The sequence below is a fragment of a genome, unplaced genomic scaffold (assembly GCF_019419815.1).
Source record: "Pyrus x bretschneideri cultivar Hongxiangsu unplaced genomic scaffold, Pyrus_bretschneideri_v1 Contig33, whole genome shotgun sequence".
Lineage (NCBI taxonomy): Eukaryota > Viridiplantae > Streptophyta > Magnoliopsida > Rosales > Rosaceae > Pyrus > Pyrus x bretschneideri.
In genome coordinates this window covers 4,235,439-4,248,020 of record NW_025999646.1, presented here as the reverse complement: position 1 = coordinate 4,248,020, position 12,582 = coordinate 4,235,439, and the positions used below count along the sequence as shown (strand labels likewise).

The following is a 12,582-nucleotide window of genomic DNA, read 5'->3' as shown; positions in this document are numbered from 1 at the left end:
GGATGGGCAAATACCCATTGATTATGGGTAACCGCGATTATCCGTCCATTTAAATTTGACGGTTACGGTTATGGGTATTTACCCGTGAAATTTAAATGGACGGTTATGGGTATTACCCGCAGTTATAAACGGGTACCCATTTAACCGTTTATTTTAATATATGTAAAACTAAAAAAAAAAAAAAATTAGTTTCTAACTAGGTTTAGTATCCCGAGATATATTTGGTTATAAAGGGCCATAATATATATATATATATATATATATATATGCCTCACTTGAGAGAAAAATATAGTCGATATAATAGGCTAATGTTTAATATATGGAATTGAATGTGCTAAAGCATTAAAGTGTTCATCAGTTTTGTTTTGGAGTCTTTTGAAGCTTAGACCAATTCAAGATAATGATTACCTTGATCATTTAGAAACATGTTATTATCAGATGATGCGTACCTATATATATATATGTATATGTGTATATATATATATATATATATAGTTTTCAATAAATATTTGACCCCAAAATTAGAAATTGATTAAATGGCTTGGATTGATGAACATATGTTTCTAAATAAAAATCCAAATATTTATCAAATTAGCTTATTAGCAGACTAATGCGTACTTATATATATATATATATATGTATGTATGTATGCAAGAATATTAATTAACCTACAACCATGCATGATTTTTGTAATATATTGACCGTCAAATAATTGGGAGACATCGCATATATTCATAAATAATATTGCCGTTAATATAAAAATACATGTTAAATGTACTTATAACAGTATTTAATAGTTAGAAAAAAAGAAAATTATGACAAATTTCTTTTTAATTTTCAAGTTGTTAAAAAAATAGGTAGTAAAAAAAAAAAAAAAAAAGTAAACAGGTACGCGGTTATAGGTAAATGGGTATGCAGTTATGGGTATGGTTAACCATTTATAAACGGTTATGGGTATGGGTATACCCATTTATGTAAATACCCAACGGGTAAACGATTATGCAGGTAAAAACTTAACGGTTATGGGTAAATAACCGCGGTTACCCACCTACCATAACATTTGCCCATCCCTACCTAGCATCTAAAATAGTAGGTTTGCATAGCTTCGACTTTTGCCAAGGCATATACCAAATGTATAGTCGAAAAAGTAACTATTTTATCCCATTCCAATTGTACCAACGAGGGTTGGCTCAGTTGTGACATCCCACATCGTCCAGGGGAGTGATCCTTAAATGTGTATTCCCATCCCTACCTAGCACGAGGCATTTTGGGAGCTTACTGGCTTCGGGTTCTGTAGGAACTCCGAAGTTAAGCGAGAAAGGGGCTAGAGCAATCCCATGATGGGTGACCCACTGGGAAGTTGCTCGTGAGTTCCCAAAAACAAAACCGTGAGGAAATGGTAAGCCCAAAACGGACAATATCGTGCTACGGTGGTGGAGCGGGCCCGGGAAGTGGTCCGGCCCGGGTCAGGATGTGACATTTGGTATCAGAGCCTAACCCTGGTCGTGGTGTGCCGACGAGGACGTCGGGCCCCTAAAGGGGGTGGATTGTGACATCCCACATCGCCCAGGGGAGTGATCCTTAAATGTATATTCCCATCCCTACCTAGCACGAGGCCTTTTGGGAGCTCACTGGCTTCGGGTTCCGTAGGAACTCCGAAGTTAAGTGAGAAGGGGGCTAGAGCAATCCCATGATGGGTGACCCACTGGGAAGTTGCTCGTGAGTTCCCAAAAACAAAACCGTGAGGAAATGGTAAGCCCAAAGCGGACAATATCGTGCTACGGTGGTGGAGCGGGCCCGGGAAGTGGTCCGGCCCGGGTCGGGATGTGACATCAGTTGGTAAGGTCCTTGTCTTGTGTGTCATCTCACCAAAGTTTGAGTCCCGCTACCAACAATCATTGTTGGTGCATGACTTATAAATTCCTACTAAATTCATACTAGTGGCAGCTGGTAGTTAAGTGCCACGCATAAGTCATTCCGACTTGAAATTATGGGTATACCCTAACTCTAATGGTGAGAGTAACTGATGTCTTCCTAAACATTATTGTACCAAAAAGACAATCAAAGTATAAGGGAATTGACAACTTGAGAAACTTTCACATTCCCTTGTCTATGCCAGTCTTCTCCACAGTTACATGCATTGAAGCTAAAACTAGAGCAAAGTGTTGAATGTGTATTAGTAAAAGAAGTTCCCAACTGTTATAAATAGGCAAAAGTTAGAGAAATAACCTTTGCTAAGAGTGAGGGCGAAGCAGGTGCAAATATTACACTGTTTAGTTTTTTAATACTACCACAAAATTATTGCAAGTGTGAAAATAAGAGATACTAAAAGTAGTATATTTCTTTCCTTTCTCTTTTTGGTGTTCTTCACTTTGAACAATCGAAGTGCTCTATTTATAGAGCCACTTCAAAGGAAACTTACAAAAGGGTTACTATTTAGCATATGAGTTTTTACTATACACATGTGGGCAAATATATCCACTATTTACAATACCAACGAATAATTCCTAGTAATAATTCTAGCTTAGCGCAACCACCGAATAATTCCTAAACTCCGCCATTGGTTATACAGTATCAAATGTTAGTTTGGCGTTTTACCTTGCTTCTTGAACTTAGTGTTGAGAGAGTTGCCTTGGTTGTTAAGGAAAAGATGCTCAGTGCCTCTGCACGACCAGAAATCAACGATGATGATTAGGGGTTGCACAACGAAGGGCAAAATGCCAAACGATGCTTTTGCTTCGCTGGATGGGAACCACTCATGACATGAGTTGGCAAACTACTTTTTCTTTCTATTTTCTTTGTAATCTTAAAGAAAAAAGTAAATACTAAAGTTACATTTCGATGGTGCATCCACATACCTATTTTTACTTCTCACACAGACCTCTTAATTTCTGATTTTACAACTATCTTTCGCCCAGCATGATCATGAACAAAGACAAGGAATTGTGTAGATAAAAGGACGCAACAAACCAATCCACTTGTTCTGATCGGAACGATTGAAGAAAGATAACAGTGGGACCTTTCGTCCACGAGACATTTGCCAGATCAAATGAATTGAAGAAAATTAGTGGACAAAAATTAATAAAGGTGCATAAGAGAAAAAACGGTGTGTAAATAACATTAACTGTTAAATTTATAAAAAATGAGGTGAAGGTGATAGACAGAGAGAGACAGCCCATCCATCATCCACATGTGGTCTCTGAATATATACAACTAGGTTTTTTATGGTTAACTCCACCATCTTTCTAAATCTACACGCTAGCTAAGCTCTCTCCAGGTACTCTCTCTCTCATGTTCTTAATTTTGGTACAAAACCTTCTCATGATTTCTCATCTTCCATGCTGAGTTCAGATCCATCTCTCGAATGCGGTCACCGAGTAGTCATGATAAAGTCCATTCGGATATTGCTTCCATTAGTTGCGCGCTAAGATTGTTAAAATTACGATGAATGTAAAGACTGCTTTCTGAAGAGCCACCTTCGGGAACAACTAAGATTGTTCAGATTGTTAAAATTGTCTAATAGGAAACTTTATGTTTGATTTTCGATGGTTGATGTTAAATTCACACATCTTCTCAAATTATTTTGCCATGTTTTTATGGAAAACAGGGTGGTGGTTGGAGAATTCGAGAGAAGTGAGTGATGGCTGCCGAAGCACCGGGGTGGGCGGATCAATGGGGTGCCGGAGGCATCGGCGCACCGGAAGATGCAGACAACACCAGGACGGCAGAAAACGACAGCAACAACAAGAAGGCAGAGACCAAGTCTGGCATAGGCAAAGCCAAGGTGGTTGCAATGGCCGGCGCTGAAAAGATCAAGAGCGGCACGTCCAACGGCATCAAATGGATCAAAAATCAGTGCCAGAAGAAAAAACCAACCAAACCAGCAAACTAGAAATGTTCGACGTCCAGAAAATCCAATTGCTTGTTGTCGAAGTGTTGATTTGTGATTATTTTTGCCTATTTGGTGTGTAAGAATGTTGAAATACTTGGAGTATAGTTTCTTGGGAATCTTAACGAAACACTTCTGGTACTGTTCATTTTTAACGTTAATGACAGTTTTACCTTCAAAAGTCGCTTTTATTACTATTCACTTATATTTTTATTTTGTCATTTTAATTAAAACTAAAGTTTTTGAGGACTTTTCGTTAGTTTTCGTTAGTTTCTTCTCTTTTAAGCAGATCGTAAAACGAACAAAAAAAGACCCTAATCAAACACCAATCATAAACTACGGATCAAATGATTTATAAGGGACGATATAAACAGAGGCGTGTGGAAATTATTCCTCAAACCCTTGATGCATTTGCGTATAGAACCGGAACCTGCACATCCATTTCCAGCTAGAACAAAAAATCGACTGCCGTGGTGAAAGACCAGATCTATTTCATGCACAACTCATGAAAACTAAGCTCGATTCTACTAAACGACAGTGAGATGAAACGATAACCGGAAATAATCAAAATAGTTCAGCGATCATTAACATCCTTTGAAATTCCATAAAATGAAATGAAAATTAGTTCAACCACCATGTTTAAGATAAGAATTTACATTTCATAGGTTCTATTTACAAGCATTCTCGCTCTTAAAAGGAACCAAAGACATTCTCTCCGCTGTATGTCAAGTAAAGAAATCCATCCTCGTCCTTGTTCTCCTCGTAAATTGTAGACATCAGGGCAGCTGTAACACAGGAAAAAATATTACGACCACAACTTTGGAGGAATATATATATAGAATGCCTAATAGATGAATTTGCAACTGACCATTAGGAGGGAGAGCGTTATTGACAAAGATAAATATAGCCTTTTCTGCACCGAGCTTGATCCTCTTCCTTACAACGTAGACAAATTGCCCAACATTGAGATCAGCAGGGACAAGGTATCTGTGGAGAGAAACATAACAGCAAAACCATGTGAGAACACCTTGATTTTAAAGAAGCTATGAACACAAATGAACTCTGAGTTTGCCGTTGTAATAGGTACATTTTCTATCACATATACAAATCTTATATAATGAGAGTACGAAATATATTTCGTGGGAACACTTGGTTACTAGGGTAACCAGTTCATGCAAACAATGATGATCAAGACCATTCCTAACCACTCCTAAAACATCAGTTAAGATATGAAATCGTTCTTCCCTCCAGAGTTCAAATTCTCAATGAGATAGACATGACTAGAACCCCCTCAGTGTAAAGAAATCGCATGTGTACATCAAAATGCACAACTTACACTACAAACTATTTACTATATAGTAAAGAGAATATGTCGGAAGCATAAATAAATATAGCACAATCCTATTACATAGTAGTAACACATATGAACAAGAACTAAAGCAGAAGGGAATTAGCTACTAACTTCTTCTTGTCAATGTCAGGAATGTCACTCCTTGCAGCCTTCTCCACAATCACCTGCATGGAAGCTCAAATTAGAACAGAGCATAACCCTGAAAACACGGGAAGTCAAAGTATTTGATTCGGTAAAACTTTACTGGAATTCTGTCAGGATACTTCTCCCTGATACGACTAGCTTCTGCTTGCCTCCTTTCTGAAATTAGTAAGTCCAAGACCATCAGCAAAACAGATGTTAATTCCATAAAGAATTAAGACAGTCTTTTCACCAAGATTATTCTCCCATCGGCCATCACGACAACGATAAACATTCCATGAAACAAAAGCCAACCTTTACCCACGAAAGGTCTACGATTTAATATTCCATCAAACAACCAAATCCAAGAGAAAAACTGAAACTCAAATCTAACAATACAAGATGAAGAAATTGATAATGATCACAATTGCATGAAAAAAAACTCAACCTTTAGCCAGTAAAAGTTCGATAGTCTAGAATCCCACGACTTAATTCTATCAAAAACAAGTTTGACAGAAAAAACTCATGTCAAAGAAAGGCCGATGATTTATAATCCCACAACTTAAATCCATTGAACAAACATGTTTGTTATCAGAACAAGTTCGATCGAAAAACTCATACTAAAATTTAAACAATAACAAGCAGAAGCAATCGACAAAAACCCAAGATTTTGTTTTATCAAGCTAATAAAGACCTAAACTTTTATCTGCAAATCATCCTTCAATCCAAAAGGGTCACACATACAATCCATAATTCAGGTTCAAAAACAAGACATCAAAAACTACAATCAACCAATTAAAAGAAACCAACAAAGGCAGGTGGGTATTGCAGATCAAATAACCCAACAAAATTAAAAATTAAAGACATACCCAGAGTATGTTCAAGCTTGAACGAGCTTTTGGCCATGGCGGAACTCTCACTGCGTTTGCTCTCTGCAAATTTAAAACAACAAGACATCACAAAATTGAAAATTCCCTCCTACCCAAAAATCGTACTACAAGATCAGACACAAATATTACAAAAAACGTTGCGGGATTAAACTTACCAGACACGAAAAGGAACCGATTAGGGTCGCTGGGGTTTGGCAGATTGATTGGAGGAAAAGATCAAGAGGGTCAAAATCAATCAGAGACGGGAAGAATTATCGAAAGCGAATATATATATATACACACAAACACATAAATTATATAAATTGGAGAGACGAATTGTTAGGGTTCCTTTCCGATTCCAACACGAAATCTATTAACTTGCAAACTTCCTCTTTCTATATCTCTTTTCCGTTCGGCGTGTTGCAAGCAATCTCTCTCTCTCTCTCTCTCTCTCACTCTCTTCGTGTCGCGTAACCAAGTTGTTAATACAAACGACGTCGTTTCGTTTGTTCTCCTAAATTCACAAATTCCGGAAAAAAGGATAAGGAAATTCGGTGATGATCCAAATAAATATCTTGTGGCCCAAGCGACTTATTGTGTGGTGCTCGAGCATTGACACACAAATTTAGTTATCTATCATTTTTTTTTGGGGAATGAGATATATGACGTGGACAAATGCACTAAAACGAGCTTTGGATTTTTACTGAAACGTCATTTATCTTTGAAATATTCGTTGTATTGTAAATTTTTTTAAATTCATGCAAGGTGTTTCGATTGTCGAAGATCAAACATAGATGAAAGAAATCATTTATTGGCCTTGCAAGAGTTTCGATTATTATTGTTTTATGTCTTTACCATATGGGATTCAAAAGTACAAGAAACTATACACGAAAACTCCACAATCGCATTTTCAAAAAATTAATGAGCTGCTCATGCTTTTAATCAATTTTTCAATTTTCTACAAAAGCCATCATTAAAACCTACTTTGTCTGCAAGTTTCTAAAGATTCATAAGGGGCATTCCAAAGTCGTGAATAATCACACTCATGATAATAACCGAGGCCGAGTTTTAGCGCAATGAAAATGTTGTTTTCTTGTGACTGAAAGGTCACAAGTTCGAGTTGTGGAAACAACCACTTTACAAAGTAAGGATAATGTTGCGTATATACATGTTCCCAGCCGACCCTCACAAAACGAGAAGCCTTATTGGTTTGGAATCACCCATTTTCAATGGTAATAACCGTCACAAAACAATGAGCCTTATTGATTTTGAGTCGCCCACTTTCAATGGTAATACTAATAACCGTTTTACTACTACTAAACAATAATCAATGTGAGTGAAGGCAACAAACAATTATAATATTAATTTGAAAGCAAAACACTGCAAATGCTGCAGAATTTGAAGGTTACTACATACTAAGAATCATAGTTTCCGTGGCATAGAACTTATAATCTAGCTCCCCACCATCAAAAGAATGGGGTGTTAAAAATTTATCTCATCGTCTCTTTAGTTTTTTCACCTGCCGTCGGGGGTTGATTTCACCAGCAATAACGCAGATGGCACCCCGAACAACATTGTCATTCCCCTAAACTGTAAGCATTGTATATTTTTGGTCTCTACTAGCAACGAGCCGGAAAAAAGAATAAAACAAGTCTGCATGCCTTTTCCAGGCTATCCGCACATCCCTCGCGAGATTGGATGAGCATAAGCCGGTTACTGAGAAAATCTTGCACTCCAAATAGCATTCTTGTCTTCACCACAGCGCTCGTGAACGCCCATCATCCTCTCAACAGACTTGCAAATCCCGCTGCATCGCCAATCAAATGAAGCAGCGCAGGTGTTGCCTGTCATTGCCTTCCACATACAATCTGCTGTACATACTACACCGTCAACTCTATATAGCGTAAGCAACATTTTATCTATTTTTTTACTGCTAGATTTCATGTTCTGTAATTACATCTCAAACGAGTACAGGGAACACAACTCATTCAGGCTAGAACTACTAGAAAGACGAAAGAATTTTCAAATTACCTGGCGGGGTACCACAACATAGTCTTCTATCGTCCACCTGTTCTACGTCTAAACCAATAAACCAAGATCCCAACGAAACATCTTCATTGGCATATTTGTGCAGCACAGCCCTTCATCAAGAGAGAAAAAGCAAGAAATAAGAATCAAATTAAAGGGTTAAAGGCATTTTTGAGAAGCAACTCTTTCCAAGCAGAGTTTTATTTAGCTCCGTAAATAAATAGAGACAAGGCGAGAACTTACTGGTTTCCTGATATGTAAGTTGCCAAATCTTTCGAGATAGCATATAACTGCCCTGTAGCATGCCGAAAATACTTGTTTCCTATCTCACCAAATTTCCAAAACTCTGGCTCATGGTATTTCACTCCCCTATTGCACAATAAAAACACCATGAAAACCATGTTCATCAATATCTGAATATACATCCAGCTAAAAATAAACAGAACACGCACTTACTTTCGAGCAAGGACTGGACCCGACTTCATGCAACCAATATAGACTCGGGGTTTCAGACGGTGTCTAGATAAAATCATTCCAAGCGTTGCTGTGGTAAATGAAAGGCAAATCAACTCAACGAGATGGAAAAGGGGTTAAATCGAAATGCTGAGAAAAATAATGTTAGCAACGCACCATGAGCAACTTAGGGAAAATGAACAGATGTGGAAAACAATCTTAAATTTATGTTACCTAAATTTACATGGACGTCATCATCAACTTTGATATAAAATTCAGCATCCCACAAGGCAACTGCTGTCGAAAAATATGTCTTTGTTTTGGCTGATAATTCCAGGTATCCCTCTACATGGTCCTGCAAACATAGTATGAATTAGAAATTGGGTAAACTGGAGTGTTACATCGAATAATATATTTCTGGTTAAAATGGGCAAGAAAATCACCAGCCTCAGGAAGTCTCCATGGGCGCGCTCCTCTGCTTCAACCGCTTTATCAAGAATACTACCAGCTGTCGGACTAGTAACAATAGGAAAATCGATAAATATTCATAATTTACCAGTTCATATTCAATAGCCTGGATGTACTGTTAGGAACGAGAACAAAAACAGATATCATGCGCAGGCTTATTCACCACGAGACTTCATTTGGCTGGCCTACCCGTTATACAGGCAGGGAATACAGCGATTCAACCTTTAAATCTGTCTCAGTGCCGAAATGACTAGATACGTACATAACATTTAACCAGATTAGCTACGAATTTAGTTTTGCTTAAACGACTCAGGTGGAAGATGCTTTGTAACTGACAATGGGTGAAAGAAGGCATGGTAAACCTCACCTGTGACCTATGACAAACCGTATGATTATGCCCTTCTCTTCTTCCAGCTTCTTTCTATCCTCACCTGGTAAAGATTTATACAACTAGAAACCATTAATTACAGCCAGAATAAGAAAAAACTCAAATATCCTGTCAACATCGCAACTAAATTAAACCCAAATGTATAATGCACCTTGCGGCATCCAAGTTGCACGTACTGAATCTCTTCTTTTTTGGCTATTAAAAGCTGTATTGATCCCTACAACCATGAAGTACTTTTTCTTCGAAGTTGATTGAAATGTTTTCAAGTTTCCAGACGTAGGATATCCATTTTGTACAGATTCATGCGTTGCCCTAACAGCGGCTAACTTCATCTCCAAATTTGAAACCGTTTTATTTATCTCCCTGCATGCATGAATAGAAATAAGCTTTGTGTTTTAGTTCCTCGAGACACTGCAACATTTCTTGTAAGACAAATGTAGCTCCAAAAGAAGCATCAGCAGAGCTTACTGAATCACTTGATTAGTAGCTTCCCCTGAACTGTCACGAGTCGTGTGCTTTATAACCTTCAAAGAAATTATCCGAGCTATCAAAAGATGGCAACATTCTCAAGAACTATTTGCTATGCAAATTAAGACTAGAAAACATGTGATGAATACACTTACAAGCTTATGATCACACGCATCAGATTCGGAAAATATCTTTTCAGCTCCAATTCGCGATGGCCTTGATTCAGGAATCCACAACCTGTTGAAAATTTCTTGGATCATTATGACAAGCATAACTTAAACCACTAATGCCGAGTTTTCTTGACATGTAACCTTAAACAAATCAAACAATGTAACTGTACAAAACATGAACAAATAGAAAAACACACGCATTCGTCTTTGTCCATCATTCGCATCGATGATGCAAAACGTTTTAAGCACTTAAATAATCACCCAACGAACATAAACAGGTCATCATTAAGCACTAACACATAGAATTTTAAATAATTTCCTCAGATTCTTCCACAAAAGCCAACTAGTTATGGGGCTCCAAGCTTTTGGTAAAAAAAAAATGCAAAATGTACTCAAAACAAGCACAAGAGTTTAATAAAAATTGCAAATTTACAGCTAACGGTAAAAAACCATCCGAGAATTTTACCTGTTGGTAAATAAAACTCCAGCACAGAAGCTGCAAAAGCAAAGCAAAAGTGCCCAGTTCCTTGACATCACATTCCTCACTGTTACCTCTCCTCCCCATCCTCTGCTCTTCACAGACATTTCCTTCCGGCAATGCTAAAACAAACAAAAAAATTCAGGGAAATTAGAAAATAATCCAAACCCAGAAAAATAAAAGACAAAAGGAGAGCTTTTTGGAAATTTGGAAGGAAAAGGCCACCTGCTTGAGACAGTGTTGCCCACTCTCTCTCTCTCTATCTCTCTTCCTTCTGTAAGAGACAGGAGAGGTGCACCGATAAAGACCCTCTAACTGCCCTCTTTAATATGCCAAATTACTGAAACGTCCCTCTGCCTGAAACGCTCATTCGCCATGGAAGTAACAGTAAACAGCTTCGTGTTGTTTGACCAGTAAAATGGTACGTCAAACCCACGGAATTAGAAAAATGGTAATTTATTTAATAAATTGAATGATTGTTTGTGTAAACATATTTAAATTACATTAAGTATGGTTTGATTATTCATGAACCAGACAAATGTTAGTGTGCAAATTCATGTTGTCGGTTTCAGTTTATGCAGTTTCCAATTTGTGAATCAGTTTCAAGACCGTTTCATGTCATATTAACTTAAGTTAATTATGTGTTTGAGTAACTTAAGTTTATCTAGTAACCATATGTAACGGTAGGCTTCAGATTTTCTGCTCAGTTTCATTTCGTATTCATTTTCTGTTTCTTATTTCCATTTGTTGTTTTTTAAGAGAAGACAAAGCAGTATGATCTAGTAGAATTTTATTCTTTGGCTGCTTTAGCGAACTCTTCACGTCTAATACCATCATATTCATTTTCTGCTTGTTTTATTTTGCATTTATTTTCCGTTTCTTATTTCAATTTGTTCATCAAATTGAAATACTGTTTATATATTTAATCAATTAAAGAGGAGATTAGGCGTTGAATTACATTCTTTGGCCACTTAATCAAACTCGTCACCTCGAATATCATTGTATGAAGAAAAAAAAAAAAAGGTTCAACTAGCTTCAATAGCACAATGATAGTTCGCTTCATAAGTGAATTATCACAAGTTTGATTCTGCAAGCTAGTTTTAGATTTGTTCTCACTTATTTTTTAAGAGATGAATTATCACAAGTTCAATTCTGCGAGCTAGTTTTAGATTTGTTCTCACTTATTTTTTAAGAGATCCAACGACACAGTAGGTGTTGAATAAGAAGAGTATCCAAGATAACTCTAATGATCCCAAGAAGAAGAAAATAGAGCACACTCTTAAAGAAAGCTCACAAAACAAACTAATTAGCAAAGCTTTTCTTATTTAGCTCTAGGCTTTGTTTTTCCTTGGATGATATACAATGCTTGGGGACTTGGGTATTTATAGCAAACCAAATGAAAGCTACACCACACACTTAATTAAACTAAGATTATTTAGTACCACACAAAACCTATTAGTTGCACCTAATTTTTTTCACTCAACCATACCTAATATTGCAATTGTAAGCAATTACATCATCAAACTAGATATGGACTTGGACTTTAGATTGGGTTGTGGATTACTTATGGTTTTGGGCTTGACATTGATTCTCAACACTCCCCTTCAATGTCAGCTCTCATTCTTTGCACTATGCTGAGCAGACAGCGAAATTTTTCGAGCTTGCCTGTACTTAAACTTTTTGTGAACAAGTCCGCAACTTGATCATTCGTCTTGACCTGTCTCATCTCAATCTCTTCTTGTAGAACCTTTTCTCTGATAAAGTGGTAGTGCACTTCAACATGTTTAGTTCTTGCATGAAAGACTGGATTTTCCGCCAAGCGAATGGTCGATTAGTTATCACAGTACAATGGTACTGGATAATCTACTGGTTGATGTAGATCACTCATCAACTGTACCAG

The 12,582-nt window shown here is 37.2% G+C and overlaps 2 protein-coding genes across 4 annotated transcripts; both read right to left on the bottom strand.

Annotated features, from left to right (window-relative positions):
* Positions 1-4,432: 4,432 nt before the first annotated feature.
* On the bottom strand, positions 4,433-6,616 carry LOC103948182 (autophagy-related protein 8C-like). Its single transcript, XM_009359185.2, has 6 exons — positions 6,406-6,616; positions 6,230-6,292; positions 5,485-5,540; positions 5,352-5,404; positions 4,758-4,876; positions 4,433-4,674 (listed from the first exon to the last, which is right to left on the bottom strand). The coding sequence occupies exons 2-6, from the start codon at positions 6,264-6,266 to the stop codon at positions 4,580-4,582; spliced, it is 360 nt and encodes a 119-aa protein (XP_009357460.1). The 5' UTR covers positions 6,267-6,292; positions 6,406-6,616; the 3' UTR covers positions 4,433-4,579.
* Positions 6,617-7,566: 950 nt separating this feature from the next.
* Positions 7,567-11,059, bottom strand: LOC103948181 (probable beta-1,3-galactosyltransferase 2). Of its 3 annotated transcripts, none has more exons than XM_048591046.1 (12): positions 10,908-11,059; positions 10,671-10,804; positions 10,190-10,271; positions 10,035-10,090; positions 9,718-9,929; positions 9,546-9,609; positions 9,154-9,226; positions 8,945-9,065; positions 8,714-8,801; positions 8,501-8,626; positions 8,261-8,370; positions 7,567-8,100 (listed from the first exon to the last, which is right to left on the bottom strand). In XM_048591046.1, exons 2-12 carry the CDS (start codon positions 10,787-10,789, stop codon positions 7,943-7,945), a joined length of 1,209 nt encoding a protein of 402 aa, XP_048447003.1. In that variant the 5' UTR covers positions 10,790-10,804; positions 10,908-11,059; the 3' UTR covers positions 7,567-7,942. The 3 variants fall into 3 exon arrangements, with proteins under 3 accessions (XP_048447003.1, XP_009357459.1, XP_048447004.1); XM_009359184.2 differs by having other exon boundaries at positions 7,567-8,097; positions 10,908-11,058; XM_048591047.1 differs by lacking the exon at positions 10,908-11,059 and having other exon boundaries at positions 10,671-10,879.
* Positions 11,060-12,582: the final 1,523 nt, after the last annotated feature.